The 18,982-nt window shown below is 47.2% G+C and overlaps 1 protein-coding gene across 1 annotated transcript in view; it reads left to right on the top strand.

The window, feature by feature from the left end:
- The first annotated feature begins 10,613 nt into the window (after positions 1-10,613).
- Positions 10,614-18,982, top strand: part of UBE2E2 (ubiquitin conjugating enzyme E2 E2) — a 372,646-nt gene continuing 364,277 nt past the window's right edge. The window contains exons 1-2 of the mRNA XM_061404726.1: positions 10,614-10,697; positions 16,050-16,233. Of these exons, the coding sequence (XP_061260710.1) occupies positions 16,058-16,233 (176 nt within the window). The 5' untranslated portion in view covers positions 10,614-10,697; positions 16,050-16,057. The remainder of the gene's footprint in view (positions 10,698-16,049; positions 16,234-18,982) is intronic.

The raw sequence follows: 18,982 nt of genomic DNA, 5'->3' as shown, positions 1-18,982 counted from the left end.
ACTTTGTAATGACCTGGGCAGACCAAATCTTGGAATGATTTCATGGAGCAGTTTTTTAATCACCTCCGGGTGGGAAAGCCTTCAATCCATCCTGTGAATGTTTCTATCATGACTAATAGGTATTTATACCCTTGAGAAACTGGCATCTGGGTGAAGTCCATCTGCCAGTCCTCTCCTGGGTAGGCCCCACGTCGTTGGATGGGCTGGGCCAGCTGGGGTCTTCGAGCTCCTTGGGGGTTGTTTAATTGGCAAATGGGACAAGAGGAGACCACCTGTCTTATAGTTGTTTGGAGGCCTGTTCCTCTGAAGGACCTTTCTAGTAATCTTTGGAGGGCCTTTTCTCCTAAATGAGTAGTGGCATTTAAGGAGTTAACCAACTTCCATTGGAGGTTTCCAGGTAGAAAAAGGAGTCTCTCCTTTTGGAACCATCCCATATGATCTTCTTGAAAGCCCTCGCTCTTAGCTTTAAGAGTCTCACCTTCAGTATATGAAGGAGTTTCTGGCAAATTAGTCTGTGGAACTAAGGTGGCAATCCCTATTAGGTCATGGTTCTGTAATGCTGCTCTCCTAGCTGCCTGATCAGCTGCTTGGTTTCCTCGTGCCACTTCCATGTTCCCTTTTTGGTGTCCTTTACAGTGGGAGACTGAAACCTCAGTGGGCAGGTGGACTGCCTCCAAGAGTCAAATCTGATCACCATATTTGATTGGGGACCCTCGGGTGGTCAAGTGGCCCCTTTCTTTCCCAAACAGCCGCATGTGCATGTAGCACCAGAAAGGCATACTTGGAGTCAGTGTCAATGGCTATTCTTTTTCCTTTTCCCAGCTCTAAAGCTTGAGTCAGGGCTATGAGCTCAGCTAATTGGGCTGAAGTACCTGGTGGCAGAGGCTTAGCCTCTATGGTCTCAAAATTGGAGACTACTTTTTCCGGCTCTCCTTTTTCCATCCAAGACAAAGCTGCCTCCATCAGTGTACCAGATTTCCTCAGGATTGGTCAGAGGATCTGACAATCTCTCTCGGGGTTTTGTCCAGTGGTCCAAGGTTTCTAGACAAGAGTGAAAGGGGAGAGAGCCCTCGGGGGTAGGGAGGAGGGTGGCTGGGTTAAGAACCTCACAAGGGGATATAGTGAGGCCTGGATTTTCCATCAGCATTACTTGATATCTGAGGATTCTTTGATCAGACATCCATAAATGGCCTCTCCCATTTAGAAGTTGTTTCACTTGGTGGCTGGTAAAAATAGTTAGTTTGCCCCCAAAGGAGAGTTTTAAAGCATCTTCTATCATGATTGCAATTACTGCAAGATTTCGAAGGCAGGGGGGCCAACCTAGGGTAGTTGGATCAAGCCTCTTGGATAAGTAAGCTACAGGCTGGGGCTCAGATCCCAACCTTTGAGTTAACACTCCCAAGGCTATTTCCTCTCTTTCATGGACATAAAATTGGAATGCTTTTTTTGGGTCTGGCAACCTCAAGGCAAGTGCCTGAGTTAAGGCCTGTTTTAGTGTAGCCTCTGCCTCCTTTTGGAGAAGGCAATGGCACCCCACTCCAGTACTCTTGCCTGGAAAATCCCATGGACAGAGGAGCCTGGTAGGCTGAAGTCCATGAGGTCGCTGAGTCGGACACGACTGAACGACTTCACTTTCACTTTTCACTTTCATGCATTGGAGAAGGAAATGGCAACCCACTCCAGTATTCTTGCCTGGGGAATCCCAGGGATGTGAGAGCCTGGTGGGCCGCCATCTATGGGGTCGAACTGGGTCGGACACGACTGAAGTGACTTAGCAGCAGCAGCAGCAGCTGCCTTCTTTTGAGGAGTTCCCCACATCAGTGGGATTGAATCATCTCGTCCCTTTAAGCTTTCATATAAGGGCTGGGCAATTAGACCATAGTTGGGTATCCAGATTCTACAATAACCAGTTAGCCACAGGAAAGCTCGCAATTGTTTTCAAGTCGTGGGGGAGGGCAACTGGAGGATTCCTGGTACCCGATCAGAGGACAGCCTCCTGGACTCGTGTGTAATCTGAACTCCCAAGTAAGTGACCTTTGTCTCGACCATCTGTGCCTTAGCACGGAAGACTTTATCTCCCCTTTCTGCCAAGAAGTTTAGAACCTGAATTGCATGTTGTTGAGCACTTTTCTCATCTGGACAGCAGATTAGTAGGTCATCTACGTATTGTAATATTTTCCCATTAGGTCCCAGGTCCAGATCTAGGAGATCCCGGCTAAGGGCCTGTCCAAACAGGTGGGGGCTATCTCTGAACCCCTGAGGTAATACTGTCCAAGTCATCTGTTGGTGTTTTTATCCTGGGTCCTCCCACTCAAAGGCAAAAATATATTGGGATTCTTTAGCCAGTGGTATGCAAAAAAAAAAAAAAAACGCATCTTTGAGATCTAAGACTGTAAACCACTTGGCACTGGGTGGGATTTCTCCCAAGATTACATAGGGACTGGGTACTGTGGGATGGAGGGGGACTACAGCTTCATTTATGATCCGGAAATCTTGAACCAGTCGCCAGGTTCCGTCTTTTTCTTTACTGAGAGGATTGGGGTGTTACATGGCGAACTGGTGGGGACCAATAGCCCACAAGCAAGGACTTTATTTATTAAAGGCTGTGGTCCCTCCCGAGCCTCTCTTTTGAGAGGGTATTGTTTCCGGTTAGGAAACCGAGTGGGATCTCAGAGGACGATGATGAGCGGTTCAGCTTGGTGGGCTCGTCCAGGAATCCCCTGATTCCACACCTGGGGGTTAATTTTGTCTTCCCGTAGTTTTTGGGCCCTCTCTATTGAAGGTGTAATGGGTTCTTCAGTAGTAACCAGGAGCTGTAGAGCTCTAGGGGCTGAAAAACTTCCCATCACAAGGGTGGTCCCCAGTTTAGTGAGTATATCTCTTCCCAATAAGGGGGTAGGACACTCAGGGACCACCAGAAACTGGTGGGAAAATATTTGTCTATTCCAGCAACAAAGAGCTCGGGTGAATCTTTTAGTAGTTGCTTTTCCTGTAGCACCCAAAGTGGTACAGGTTTGGGAGGAGAAGGCTCCAGAGTAGGAGATCAAGACAAAGTAGGTAGCCCCTGTGTCAACCCAGAAATTCTCTGACCTACCTGCCGCATCCAGTTGCACCCTTGGCTCCAGCCCCGTGATGGTTATCTGTGACAGGCGGGCTGGCTGGAGCGGGCCGCTTCAGTCCTCTTAAACCATCGTGAGGGTAGGCTTGGCACTTGACCTTGAGGCTCTTGGGTCCCGAGGGCAGAGTGCCACCCAATGTCCCAGTTGACGGCATTTGTGGCAAGCCGTTCTAGGAGACTTGTCACGGTTTGGACACTCTTTGGCCCAATGCCCCGCCTGTCTACAGATCAGGCATTTGTCTCGTGCCTTGTCCCTCAAGGACTCGGGGTTTGCCATAGGGCTTCTCTGGAGGGCGGCCAGCATCTGGGCATGCCTTGTCTCTTTTTCCCTATTCTACCTACCTAACGGTTGGATGGCATCACTCATTCGATGGATATGAATTTGAGCAAGCTCCGGAGGTGGTGATGGACAGGGAAGCTTGGAGTGCTGCAGTCCACGGGGTTGCAGAGTCAGACATGACTGAACAACTGAACTGAACCGAACTTGAGCTCTTTACAGAACCCCCAACAAATGGAAGAGGACACCTGAGGCCAGATTAAAGGAACCAGAGAAGTTTAATGGGAGACCATTGAATGCAGGCCCTGCACACACCCTGATCCTTTTCAGTAACCCCACCCTTGGGCCCTTGAACCATTGTTGTAAAACTTCTCACCAAATCCTCCCAGGTCAGGACACACACTTTTTCAAGGCACTAGCCCAGTGTGTCCTCCTTGGCCCGGCAAAGCAACAGAGCTATTCTTTTCTACTTCACCCAAAATTTGTCTCTGAGATTCGGGTCGGTACTGGTGCAGAGAGGCTCAGTTTTCAGCATCACTATTGCCAAGAGCTTTGAACTTCTTCAGAAGCCCCATCCCATGTACTCAGGGCATTATTGGGTATATTCCCACAGGTAGTCATAACAGAACCCATTCTTTCTACTTCTGGATCCTGTCAGTGGTGACACTTCCTGACGCCTCAAAGCCTATGAGATCCTGGAGATAATTGACAGTTTATCCCTGACAGCTCCATGGAGGCCGCCCTGGGCCACAGCTGCCCACTGTGCCAAGCCATCGTCCCACTGGTCCCACGTCCACTGTTCTGACAACCTGGCAACACCTCCCTTTCTCGTGCTCCACTGTGCCACGGTTGTCAAGCCAGGGTCCCATAATGCTGAACGGAGTTTATGGGCAAATAGCTGTTCCTGTTTTCTTCCTCTTGGACTTCACTAATAGTTTACAAGGACTGAGTTGGGATAATCAGATGGCAACAGATTTTATGTCTGGCTTAAAACTGCCTTTCCCCCAGAGGGATGTTCTCATCATACTTGAGCAGCATTCTAAGTCTCCAAATCCTTCTTCCTTACGGTCAAGTCTTCTTAGGTCACTCCTTGGTCCTTCATAGTAATGTCTTCCCTAAGGGCTTGCTTTACTAGCAGGTGCACACCGGACATTCTGAATCCCAGGTTGGGCAAATGAGACTCAAGCTGTGGCCTTGTCTTCTTCCCTTTCCCCTATTTTCCTCTATCTTTTATGATTCTATGAAGCGTGAGAACAGAGGAAGATAAACATAACGGGAACACACGCTTCATGGTAGGGGAAAGGAGAACCATGCAGTGTGGATGGCTTAATTGAATTTTTTTCTGTTTATTTATTTATATTTTATATTGGAGTGTAATTGATTTACAATGTATTGGTTTCAGGTGTACAACAAAGTGAATCTGTGATACACACACATACACACACACACACACACACACACACACATATATATATATATATACAAATATCCACTCTTATTTCAGATTCTTTTCCCAAACAGGTTATTACAGAGCATTGAGAAGAGTTTCCTGTGCTATACAGTATGCCCTTGTTGGTTATCTATTTTATACATAGCAGTGTGTATCTATTAATCACAACCTCCCAATTTATCCCTCTACACCATCTTTTTAAGCGAATTAAAAAAATTTCAGTGTGATGTTTATTCTACTAAATAGTGGGACTAAAAGAAGTCCTCATATAATTTAGCAGTTTCAAAGTGATTGGTCAGCCTGCATAGGATTTCACTGCAGAAAATCTAGTCTATATATCAGGGGAAAAAATATCCAGAAGCTTGCTGATAGCATTTGCAAAACGATTTTTATTACTCATCCAATACTAATTATAAAATTTGAGAGATCAACTAAGAGAAATTTGCATATGCTCTTTATAAAGATATTTACACACACATCTGCCTTAACTGATACTCTCTAACTTGTGGGTTAAGATATAGGGTGTTGTGAGTTTCCGTGGAAAAGCTATGGATGGTGGAGGAAGAGGATGTCTGCCATTCACTTTGAACAGACAGAGGAAGAACTGTGTTTAGCTCTTCCAACTGAACCTTCCTTACAGGTGAATAGCTCAGTTTTGGTATATGTCAGAGGGAAAACAAGCCAATTCTTGGAATTCTTGCATATTTCTTCAGAGCATCCTTTAGTAGGTCCTTCTGTCTTATCTTTAAAAAAAAGGATGCATGTACAAATCTATGTTTTTAACACTGGACTCACGCTGAAGTGCCCTGACATTCATTAACTCGAGAGCCGAAGTGCTGATTGCAAATCCCAGCTCTGCTGTGTGACTCTGCCAAGTGACTTCATTCCCTGTCCTTCAGTGTTCTCATCTGTGCAGTGGGTGAGTGAATGAAACCACCCTTATGGGCTGTTTGTGGGTCAGTATATGTATAAAGTGCTGGAATTTTGCCTGGTGCCAGTTAAGAACATGCTACATGTTAACATTATTATTGAAGAAATTAGAGTAACGCCTATTACACCAGCAACTGAAAGAGGTCAGTTTCATTCTCTCAACCAATATTATTGAATATATATAGTAATGATCCCCAGCCAATGAAATCCTTCTTCCCAAAGTGCTTATATGAGGAGGGGAGAGGGACAGAGGAGCAGAGGAGAAGGGGGGGACTAACAGAAATAAGTAAAAAATATATTATTTCATATATTATTTCAGATTTATTATGATGATCTTAAAGCAGACATATTTAAAATCGATAACCAACAAGAACCTACTGTACAGCACATGAAACTCTACTCAATGTTATGTGGCAGCCTTGACGGGAGGGGAGTTTCAGGGAGAATGGATACATGGATATGTATGGTTGAGTCCCTTTGCTGTTCACCTGAAATTATCACAACTTTGTTGGTTAATTGGCCATGCTCCAGTACAAAATAAAAAAAAATTTTTTAAGAAGAAAAATAAAGCAGAGATTAGATAAGAGATGCTGGAGGAGGAAAGAATACGATAGAGCAAACTGTAAGTCAGATGTCTTGAGGTCGGGTAATGTTTGGTGTGGTCCATATGAGCAAGGAGGCCAGAGTGGCTGCAGGGGGAAAAGAGAGGAGGAAGCCACACTTCGTGAGGTCAGAGGGGTTCTGGCTGGGGTGGCAGGGGGATCCTGGGGTGGCTTGTAGCCATTGTTGCCATCCTTTGGCTGTTCTTTAGGATAAGAAGCCACTCCAGGTTTTGAGAAGAGGAGAGAAATAACCTAACCTATATGGTAAAGGATCACTTGGACTGTTGGGTGGGGCCTGGGGGCTGGGGTGTGTGGGCGAGTGCATGGGGGAATAGAAAGATCAAGTCAGAGGCCGTTATGGAGAGATGCTGGTGGCTTGGACCAGGGAATTAGCTGTGGGGAGGGAGATGGCAAACAGTGAATACTTCCATGTGTATTTTTGAAGGCAGATGTAGACGGAATCTGCCAAGGAATTGAATATCGTGTATAAAGGATAGAAAAGCTCTGAGAGGACAGGGATATTTTTCTCTTTTATTCAACGTCATGTCCCAATCACCTAGATAGTGCCTGGTACGCAATATTCCTTGAACCAATGAAAAAGGTAGCTGATTTGTATTACAATGCCCTACTTAAACTCAGCGAATACTATAAAGCAGCTAAAACATCTACAGCCATTTCTCCAAAGAAGACATGCAGATGGCTAAGAGGCACATGAAAAGATGCTCTATATCAGTAATTATTAGCAAAATGTGGATCAAAACTACAATGAGGTATCACCTCACACTGGTCCCCTGGAGAAGGGAATGGCTACCCACTCCAGTATTCTTGCCTGGAGAATTCCAAGGACAGAGGAGCCTGGCGGACTATAGCCCATGGGGTTGCAAAGAACTGGACACGACTGAGTGACTGACACATGTACACATACATATACACAACCGTGTGTAAACAGGTAGCTAGTGGGAAGCTGGAGAAGGCAATGGCACCCCCTCCAGTACTGTTGCCTGGAAAATCCCGTGGATGGAGGAGCCTGGTAGGCTGCAGTCCATGGGGTCGAGAAGAGTCAGACATGACCGAGTGACTTTACTTTCACTTTCCACTTTCATGCATTGGAGAAGGAAATGGCAACCCACTCCCAGTGTTCTTGCCTGGAGAATCCCATGGACGGAAAAGCCTGGTAGGCTTCAGTCCATGGGGTTGCACAGAGTCGGACACGACTGAAGTGACTTAGCAACAGCAGCAGCAGCAGTGGGAAGCTGCTGCTTAGCACAGGAGCTCAGCTTGGTGTTCTGTGATGACCAAGAGGGATGGAACAGGGTTGGGGGTGGGAGGGACATTCAAGTGGGAGGTGTGTATACATATAGCTGATACACTTTGTCCTACAGCAGAAACCAATAGAACATTGTAAAGCAAGTTATGACCAACCTAGATAGCATATTCAAAAGCAGAGACATTCCTTTGCCAACAAAGGTCCGTCTAGTCAAGGCTATGGTTTTTCCTGGGGTCATGTATGGATGTGAGAGTTGGACTGTGAAGAAGGCTGAGCGCCAAAGAATTAATGCTTTTGAACTGTGGTGTTGGAGAAGACTCTTGAGAGTCCCTTGGACTGCAAGGAGATCCAATCAGTCCATTTTGAAGGAGATCAGCCCTGGGATTTCTTTGGAAGGAATGATGCTAAAGCTGAAACTCCAGTACTTTGGCCACCTCATGGGAAGAGCTGACTCATTGGCAAAGACTCTGATGCTGGGAGGGTTTGGGGTCAGGAGGAGAAGGGGACGACAGAGGATGAGATGGCTGGATGGAATCACTGACTCGATGGACTCGTGAGTCTCAGTGAACTCCGGGAGTTGGTGTTGGACTGGGAGGCCTGGTGTGCTGCGATTCATGGGGTCACAAAGAGTCGGACACGACTGAGCGACTGATCTGATCTGATCTGATCTGAAAGCAACTGCTGCTGCTGCTGCTAAGTCGCTTCAGTCGTGTCCGACTCTGTGCGACCCCATAGACAGCAGCCCACCAGGCTCCCCCGTCCCTGGGATTCTCCAGGCAAGAACACTGGAGTGGGTTGCCATTTCCTTCTCCAATGCATGAAAGTGGAAAGTGAAAGTGAAGTTGCTCAGTCGTGTCCGACTCTTCACGACCCCATGGACTGCAGCCCACCAGGCTCCTCCGTCCATGGGATTTTCCAGGCAAGAGTGCTGGAGTGGGGTGCCATTGCCTTCTCTAATTAAAAAAAAAAAACAAGTACAGATAAATGAAGTCCTGTAGCAACTATCAGTTGCAGCATTTAAGCAGTGAAGCCTTTTCCTTTCTTCAGGTTAGACACTGTCACTGCTGCGTGCCTGGCCCTCTGCTGCCAATGACCAGGACTGAAAGAGGCTTGGATAACTTTCTGTAATAGAAGAGTACTTCATTACAAAATATTCATGGTGAACATACAGAAACCAACAGGAAATACACCTTAGAGTATAGGAAAGAGTAGCTTATTTGGAGAAAACAGAGACCTAAGAAATGGGGATTCTCTCATGTATCCTCACTAGACAACTGCAAAACATACAGGAACACAGTCAATAAAATGAGAACATTAATACACAAGGATTTCATGAGGTAAAATAAGTTATATACCGCATTTCGGACAATCTACGAAATGGCTTATTTAGGTCATATTCTAAATATTAAAAAATACAGTGCATTTTATGTCATCTTTTCCTATTAATATACTGCAGCATTTGAGAGAGAGAGATGGCTACATAATTGATGATAAGCCCAGGATATGGTGATTTCTAATCCCCCAATACACATTTTAGAGTTTAAGGGTAATCAAGTTTGTTGATATCCTTGAGTGACACACAGAGTTGGTATACAAGAGCACACCCACGTTTTGGTCCGTGGGGATTCATGGAGACTAGAAGCAATCTTCAGGGAAATTACAAAGTACCTGTCAATTCTTAAAGATGACATTTGATAAAAGGATGTTCCGTTCTAGACCTATGTTCGGGGAACCTCGACTGTCTCCTGTCCTTTGAGTCACCCGCGGGGCTGTCTTCAGGTCTGCTGGGCAGGACATCTTGTCCACATACACTGACAGCTTCAGGGTCTCTATTCACAACATGTTTAGGGGCAGCAATAGCCATCAACCGGAAGAGGACCTGCGGCGAAGCTGGAGGTGGGGGAATTGTGTGGAAGCAGAGTTTGCACAGCAGACATAGGTTTGTGCTTTTCTAACGGTTATTCGGGGGACCTCATGACTCCCCTGGTGGCTCAGATGGTAAAGAATCTGCCTGAAGAGCAGGGGACCTGGGTTCGATCCCCGGGTGGGTAAGATCCCCTGGAGGAGGAAATGGCAACCCAGTCCAGTATTGTTGCCTGGAGAATCCCATGGACAGAGGGGCCTGGGGGGCTACAGTCTGTGGGGTCGCAGAGTCGGACACGACTGAATGACTAACACACACGCCCCGTGTCGTGGGGTCACCCACAGCCCCGCTCCTGTTCCCACAGCCTCCGACTGCCCCCCACTCGCACGGCCCCCACAGCCCGGGCCCCAGGGGGCGCGGAGGGCCCTACGCGCCGCAGAGCCGGCCGAGGGGCCCGCCTCAGCCCGGCCGGCCGGCGGGAAGTTTTCCACGCCGGGCGCGAGTGGGCATCGCGCGTCCGGGGTGAGTGCGCCCGGGGTCCACGCCGCAGCCGCCGGGAGGGAGCTCCGAGCCGAGGCGTCGCCAGGGCGGCCGCGGCGGGCGGTGAAGCGCCGCTCCTGCCTCGCCTCAGGGCGAGCCGCACCCGGCAGCGCGTCCCTTTAACGCGCGCGCCCGTCAAGGTGCCCGCGGCCCTCCCGATCGGCCCGGCAGCCTCCCTCCCGCGCCTCGCGGGCCCTGGCTCTCTGTCCCGGGGGGCGCCCCTCGCCCGCCCCCGCAGCCATCCGCTCGCGGGGCTCGGTTGTCACTTCACTTTCCCTCGGCGCCCCGCGGGCGCGCGCGGCGGAGAGGGGGCGGGGCGGCGCGAGGCTCGCGCTCTCGCGCTCTCTGCCGGGCGCGCGCGGGCACGCTCCCTCGCGGGCGCGCGCAGCGGGGGCGGGGCGGCGCGGGGCGGGGGCGGGGCGGCGCGGCGGGCTGGCGCGGGGCTCGCGGTCTCGCGGTCTCTCCCGGGCGCGCGCGCGGGCACGCTCCCCCGCGGGCGCGCGCGCGGACGGCCGGGCGGCGGCGGCGGCGGCGGCTCACGGAGGCGGGGGCTCCACTTCCAGGACTCAGGGGCGGCGACAGCGCCAGCCGCGGGCAGCAGGCTCTGCAGCCGGAGCTGGAACGGCCGGGCGCGGCGGCGGCGCCGGGGGTGAGTCCGGCGGGCACAGGCGTGGCCGGGCGGTCCGCTGTGCGGGGCGGGGGTGCAGGTTCGGAGACCGGACGGCCCGCGGGGACGCCGATCCCCGGGGCCTCGTCGGCGCCCCTGACCCCCGCGTCCCCTCAGCGCCCTGTCCCCGGGCTGGGGCTCGATCCCGCGACCGCGCGGACGGCCTCGCTCGGGTGCCGGAAGCCCCGCGCCCCTCCCCCTCCCTCCCCTCCCCCCGGCGCCCCCTCCCCCTTCGGACCTCGCGTCCCAGTCTTTGGCCGCCCGCCGCCCCTTCCCTGTCCAGCGCTCCCGGAACCAAGTCTCCGGGAAAGTGCAGGACGAGCGAGTGTCAAGGGGAAGTGCCGGCCCGGCCGCACGCGGGGTCCCTGCGGACCTGCCCCCCGTCATCGCCGCCGGCGGGGTCCCTGCGGGTCCCCCCACCCCCCGGGCCGGGGGCCGTGCGGCGTCCGCCCTGCGGCGGGCCGTGTGTTGTCCCCGCTTTGTGAAGCCCGCAGTCCGCGGTCCGAGCCCGTTTTCCTCGGCTCGGTCCTCCGCAGCCCAGCTGGCTCGGTTCGAAGCCGGGTTCCACCCCCAGCCTCCCCTCTTTTCTCCCCCCCCGCCCTGTCTTCTCGCTCCCAGTGTTTCATCCCCTTGCCCTTTACTATTTCTAATGAAGATAAAGCGGAGCTTCTTGTGGCTTCTCCCCGCCCCCCCCCGCTCCCCCACGACCGACCAGAAATGTCCAATCCATCTTCTCTTAAGGAAATTAAGGCCGCTTTGCAAGGATCTCTCGTCCTGTGCTCGGTGGCTGTTAGACCCATTTGCATGTTGCCCAGATTCACCGTTTTGCATTGTGTATTCTTGAGCGTCTACGCAAATATTTTTTTATTTAAAAGTGCAAAAGGAAATGCTAGGGTTTACCTTAAGAGTATCTTGCCATCTCGCCTTTCAGAAAAATTTTAAATTCTTCTTAGTTTTTTTTTTCTTTTAATCTCCGATTCTTAAAAAAGTATGTTTCTGAATAGGTGAGGATTCGTTCTGGACCTTGGGAGTCTACAAATTTGTGTTGACTCACTTTGGATGCCCCTTGGCTCTTGAGAGTTCTGTCTGTGGGCTGATGCCAGTGATGGAGGGTTTTCGTATAATATCATACCCCATTATAGAAAGGTGTTCATCGCCACACCATAGCACTTTTTCCCTCAAATCTTGGCTGTTCTCCTATTATTTTCTGCATAAATATCCTTGCAGGTAAGTTAAAAGTAGTATAAATAATTTAATTTTATGTTTTACAAAAGTTTAGAAACGTGGCTGGGAAGGCAAATGGCAAGAAACGGGACAGAATTAAGCGTTTTCCTGTTGGTGAAAGCTCAAAGGAACACTTGCTTCTGCAGTTTTATACTACGAGATGCAGTTCTGAGGCTTATCTGGACGGTAATCTGGATTCACGGAGTGACTATAGTTGTTTCTATGTTATCAATCATATTTATCACCAAATCATCTCATTTCAATGGAACATGTGAGTTTATTTTCATACGTTGCTAATTTCCGGGACTGTAATTTACAATATAGAATACACAGCTAAATACCCTTTTAGATAATTTTTGAGTTGAAGAAAGAACAATATTCAGACTTTTAATGTAACACTTCTTTGAGGAAAGTTCGATTTTACTATCTTATGTTTAGAAAATGAGTATTTGAGTGCAAAGTAAAAATCTTTATCTTTGAAACTATCATGGAAGAGTAGCTCCCTGTTTATAACCCTGGGATTCCAGTTTATCTTCACTCTAGATTAGCTAATTGGATCCAATTAGCTATTTAAGAATTCATCTTAAAAGATAATTTTAAAGTGCTGATTTAAAAGATAACATTCACTTCATGTATTTCTTTTTTATTTTTTTATTTTATGTGTCCTGCAGCTTTCGGAATCTTAGTTCTCTAACTAGGAATTGAACCCATACCCTCTGTACTGGGGACACAGGAGTCCCTTGAAGATAACATTGAGAGAGTTTTAATTCAGGAAATTAAAAAAAAAAGTTGTTTATTTTTGGCTGTGCTCAGTCTTTGTTTCTGCAGGGGCCTCTCCCCAGTTGCCTTGAGCATGGGCTGCTCTGTGCTGGTCTTCTCCGCGGTGGCTTCTCTTTCAGAGGAGCCCCAGCTCTAGGGCGCTCAGGCTTCAGTAGTTGGGGTGCATGAGCCTAGTCGCTCTGCAGTATGTGGGATCTTCCAGACCAGGGATTGAACCCGTGTCTCCTGCATTGGCAGGCGGATTCTTTACCATTGAGCCACCAGGGAAGCCCAGAAAGTTTTTTTTTTTTTTACTCATTTGTACTTCAGAGAGACAAAACACCAGTCTTGCAGCTGATTAAAATGTGTACAGACTGTTTTTTCTTCATAAAAATTAGTTGCCACCTAAGTAGTGCGGTAATTTTTCCCCGCACTGTTTCTGTAATTAGACATTCAAAAACTATTAATAAAACCCACAGAACTTCCCCTTACTCTTAGTATTTGAACAGGATATGAAAACTGTGTTTCTGAAAGCTTCTTTTATAGTGGTTATTTGTGGCCTTAGGTGAATTTATCATCCGTAGGTTGATTTGGATGAAATAAGGCTTCTTAGGTCAAAAGTGGAAATCTTTTTTCCTTACTGTGAAACTGTAGAAATTATACACCTATTTGAGTATTTTAATAGTTTCCTAGTGAGACTAATTTTAGTTTTCTGATACTGTGGGGCAGTTTATGAAATTTGGATTTCAGACTGTGGCTCAGATTATATCATTGAGTAGTCTTCTAAGTAATTATATATGCTCATGGCATTATTAGATATTATGTAATTACACATAAATAAGAATATTAAGACAAATATGTAGCTTTATAACTAATGGAATATACAACTGAAATTCTAGGCATAGTTTGTCAAACTAAAACTGGAGCTTCAGTAAAAAAGAATTTTACTTCATTTTGGTTTTCATGCATTTGTCATCTAATGGATTGCTTCTAGTTTAAGACATAAAAGGATTTCTCACTCGTTTCACATATCTCAAAATATTGCCAGCAGCGTTTTGCTGCATGTGAGGGCCTTTCCCTAAGAATTACTCTCTTTCTTACTCCCATGCACAGCTGTTGTCACAGGCTCTTATGTACATACTTACAAGGGTTTAAACTCATTATTATTTTTTTACTGAAGTAAGCTGAAAAAAAAGTCAGCGGTAAATCCAAGGATGAGAATTTTAAGTGAAATAAAAATGAAAATAAGAAAGCAAGAAATATGTCAGGACTGTTCCAGCTGGATGTGGAACATACTGATATAAAATCTTGGGATTCTATTAAGTGACTCTAGTGCTCCAGCTGAGGAGACTGTTGTGCTCCATTTAAAGAGAGGGAAACCCGTTGGGTTTCTCCCACTTCAGAGCTGTCCGGGCAGACCTGTTTTTGTTTGGCGTGAAGAAAGGGAGCTGCTGAGGGTGATGGGGCTGTATCTTGTGATGTCTTATTGAAGGCATTCAGCATTTTCTGCTGGCTCTTCGCCCCCTCTGCTTCCCGCTTCCTCAGTTCTCTTTCGGGTTTGTCTTAACCTTTCTCATTTCAACCACTTCAAGTTCTGTGTTATGAAATCGCTTTGATTTAGAGCAAGCTACAGGTGAAATAGAGCGAGCTATAAGTTGAATCTTCAGTGAGGAAGAATTTAATTATTGTCAGCTCGCTCTACATTTGGACCAGTTGTAGTAATCAAACAGTGCTTTATTTGAGGTATCTTTCTTTTATATATTAAGTCTTATTTTTGATTTATCAAATACAGTTTGAAGTCTTAATTTGACTAAGAGTTACATAGTATCTTTTGTCCCCATTTATCTGTGATTCTTAAAGGTGACTTTGTGTTGTTGGTGTCGCTCCTTAAAGGTGCTTCTGTGTTTTGCAGAGGCGCCCCAGAAGGTAGGTGTGCCAGCTCCGGTGGTTCTGCGGGGACAGCAACATGGTGACGGTCTGGGCTTGGGTTTTGTCAGTTTAGTTTTGGATTTGTCAGCAAACTCTAAGCTAGTTGGGTCACAGGGGATGTCCTCATGGTAATAAGACTCAGAAATCGATTATGATAGAATGATCGTTGCCACGAGAGAACTGGAATTTTTTGTGCATTATCTAGATTGTGACAGCTTACCCATGTACCAAGATACTGAGAAGACTGAGCTGGTAATCAGAGTTGCTTGTGGAGCAAAGGGACTTTGAAAGCCTCGAGGTGTATTTCATCCTGGCCGTGGCGGGAAAGACAGGCTCCTTCGGTGTCTCCGTACAGTCTTCATCACCTGTGAAACCTGGTTGCTTGGTGTATCGTGGGATCAGGGCTGGCACCGTCCTACGGCTCAGTTTCTATTTAGAAGCACGGAGGCCTCTGTGTTCTTCTGTTATCACAAAAGTGATATTACTTAAAACAGTTGACTGACTTAGAGGATTTGAACCGTAGCCCAGCCGGAGGATGTATTCCTGTAGTATTGGTGCCAGCGTTTGCCCTGTTCCTCTGATCCTGTGGCCGTTTTTACTGACCTCTCTTACAGCACCTAGCAAGTTTTCTTACCCCCGAATCAACTGGCTATCCTAGGACCCAGGAGCCCCGCACAGTGCCCGGTTGGGGAGCACAATTTTTTTTTTTCCGATAACACTTTATTGACATGTAATTCATGTATTACAAAATCTACTCTTTTAAAATGTATAGCTTGGTGGTTTTTGAATGTTTAGAGTTGTACATCACCATTATCTAATTTAAGAACATTTTCATCACCGCTTAAGGAAACTTTGCACCCATTAACTTTGTACCATTCCCATTCTTCCCTCACTCCCAGCCCCTGGCGGTCACTTACTGACTTTTCTGTCTCTGTGTACTTGCCGATTATGGACGGTTCGAACAAATGGAGTCGTGCAGTTTGCGGCCCTTTGTGCCTGGTGTCTTTCACTGAACGTCATGTTTTCAAAGTTCACCCACGATGTAGCTTGCACATGCCGTACTCCATTCCTGTATGTGGCTGGATGGCATTCCATTGCTCGGATAATCCCACATTTGGTTTATCTGTTCGTTGTCAGCTGATGGGTATTTGAGTTGTTTCCTCTTTTTGGGTCTGTGAATAATGTTGCTGTGAACATATTGTGTATATATATTTGTTTTCATTTCTTTTCTCAGTACATTTTGAATGGATGAAGGAACAGTTTTGGCATTTCCCAAAGCTGTTACGTAAAGTGACCAAGTCATTAATTTTATAGTGATTTTTCGTTGGTTCCTGTAAGATTCACTTTCTCTCTGTTCTCAGGCGACCTTTCTGCAGTCCTCCCCCAACTGAGTAAATTATTTTTTTTGACTCTTTAATCCAGGATCTAAAATGTCCACTGAGGCACAAAGAGTTGACGACAGTCCAGGCACTAGTGGAGGAAGCTCCGATGGAGACCAGCGCGAAAGCGTCCAGCAGGAACCAGAGAGAGAACAGGTTCAGCCCAAGAAAAAGGAAGGGAAGATATCCAGCAAAACAGCTGCTAAATTGTCTACTAGTGCTAAAAGGTACCTCAGTTATGGTAACTTCTTTGCTTTTAGTATCAATTTATGACCTGAAGTTCTGTCTTTCTCTTGCATTTAATCATTTTTCTGGGATATGGACCATGAAGTTCATGGACTTTTTCTTCTTCAAGATTATATTTCTTTTTCATGATTTTAATTGTATGCAATATGAACTTTCTGGTATTTAAGGTCAGTTAAACAGCATGGCAGAATTATAAACTACATATCCATAGTGTATGCGTATGTATTGTTAGGTGAATATGAATAGGAAAGTGCATGTAAAAGTGTGATAATTTGTTTTATGGTTGCTTGACCATTTATTTTATTGAGCAGCAGAGAATAAAAGTGGGAGTCTGTTGAAATAGTTACTGGATGATTATCTCCACTCACTGTTAGTAAAGTGAGCAATGCGGGAGTTAATAACAATACAATGGGAAAGACCAGAGATCTCTTCAAGAAAATTGGTATCACTTCAAGATACCAAGGGAACATTTCATGCAAAGATGGGCACAATAAAAGACAGAAACAGTATGGACCTAACAGAAGTAGAAGTTATTAAGAAGTGGCAAGAATACACGGAAGAGCTATACAAAAAAGATCTTCAGGACCCAGATAACCACGATGGTGTGATCACTCACCTAGAGCCAGACCTCCTGGAGTCCAAAGTCAAGTGGGCCTTAGGAAGCATTACTACGACAAAGCTAGTGGAGGTGATGAAATTCCAGCTGAGCTATTTCAAATCCTAAAAGATGACACCATAAAAGTGCTGCAGTCAATATGCCAGCAAATTTGGAAACCTCAGCAGTGGCCACAGGTGGAAAAGGTCAGTTTTTATTCCAATCCCAAAGAAAGGCAATGCCAGAGAAGGCTCAAACTACTGCACAGTTGCACCATCTCACACTCTAGCAAAGTAATGCTTGAAATTCTCCAAGCCAGGCTTCAACAGTACGTGAAGCCTGAACTTGAGATGTTTAAGCTGGATTTAGAAAAGGCAGAGGAACCAGAGATCAAATTGCCAACATCTGTTGGATTACAGAAAAAGCAAAAGAATTCCAGAAAAACATCTACTTCTGCTTCGTTGACTATGCTAAAGCCTTTGACTGTAGATCACAACAAACTGTGGAAAATTCTTAAAGAGATGGGAATACAGACCTCCTTACCTGCTTCCTGAGAAATCTGTATGCAGGTCAAGAAGCAACAGTTAGAACTGGACATGGAACAACAGACTGGTTCGAAATTGGGAAAGGAGTGTACGTCAAGGCTGTATATTGTCACCCTGCTTATTTAACTTCTGTGTAGAGTACCTCATGCAAAATACTGGGCTGGATGAAGCACAAGCTGGAATCAAGATTGCCAGGAGAAATATCAATAACCTCACATCTACAGATGACACCACCTTTATGGCAGAAAGCGAAGAAGAACTGAAGAGCCTCTTGATGAAAGTGAAAGAGAGTGAAAACGCTGGCTTAAAACGTAACATTGAAAAAACTAAGATCATGGCTTCCAATCCCATCACTTCATGGCAAATGGATGGGGAAACAATGGACACAGTGACAGACTTTATTTTTTTGGGCTCCAAAATCACTGCAGATGGTGATTGCAGCCATAAAATTAAAAGACACTTGCTCCTTGGAAGAAAAGCTATGACCCACCTAGATAGCATATTCAAAAGCAGAGACATTACTTTGCCAGCAAAGGCCCAAGTCAAAGCTATGGTTTTTCCAGTAGTCATGTATGGATGTGAGAGTTGGACCATAAAGAAGACTAAGCACTGAAGAATTGATGCTTTTGAACTATGGTGTTGGAGAAGACTGTTGAGAGTCCTTTGGACTGCAAGGAGATCCAACCAGTCAACCCTAAAGTAAATCAGCCCTGAATATTCATTGGAAGGACTGATGCTGAAGCTCCAATACCTTGGCCACCTGATGGGAGAATAGAATATCTCTTGGTAAATACTTTAAAGGTGAATTGAATCTAGTAGAGTCTTTCCTGGTCCTGTGATACCCCGTCTGAGAATTTTGAGCCTTGTGGACTGTCTGATCATTGAATTACAGCTTCATCCTTTGCTGGTGGTGTGGATGAGGGAACGCATCCCAGAGGTTGTACCCCATGTGGACTGGAGGACCTTGGTTCTCTCTGGTCGAGTTGGTCCACAGGTTGGGAAGACCTTTCTCAGGCCCACTTCGGGCCATGCCTTTCTGGGGAGAGTTGTTAGAGCGACGGTGCGCTGGCCATTCTAAGGGCCTCGGGTAGCCAGTTTCCCTTCCCGGAAGCGTGTGGCCGATGCCCACCCTCTGCTGAAGGAGCCATGAGGAAGTCAGACAGCCTGGGACTTGAACCCCTCCGATGTCTGTCCTGGGTGGCAGGAAGGGCTCCGTGTGCTCCTGCCGGCACAGCGCAGGTCCAGGGCCCTCAGCTCACGGGCCCCGCACCTCTGCTGCCCAGTCACAGCAGAGAATGACCGCCTGCAGGGAATGCTGGTGGACTAGGGTAGAACAGAGTGGGGCTGGATAAATAGACATTTAGAGGAAGGAAGGAAGTGAGGTGGGTGTGTGCGGGCAAGAGATACTCAGGTACAGACCGTGGCCTGCTTAACTGAGGGCGTGCCAGGTGGCTCAGACAGTAAAGAATCCGCCTGCAATGTGTGCGACCCGGGTCCAGAAGATCCCCTGGAGGAGGGCGTGGCAGCCCCTGGAGGCTCCCATGGACCGAGGAGCGCATGGGGTCGCAAAGAGTGGGACACGGCTGAGCG

Source organism: Bos javanicus, chromosome 27, assembly GCF_032452875.1.
Source record: "Bos javanicus breed banteng chromosome 27, ARS-OSU_banteng_1.0, whole genome shotgun sequence".
Lineage (NCBI taxonomy): Eukaryota > Metazoa > Chordata > Mammalia > Artiodactyla > Bovidae > Bos > Bos javanicus.
Note: the sequence above shows the minus strand (reverse complement) of the source record. Positions and strands in the feature narration are given on the sequence as shown.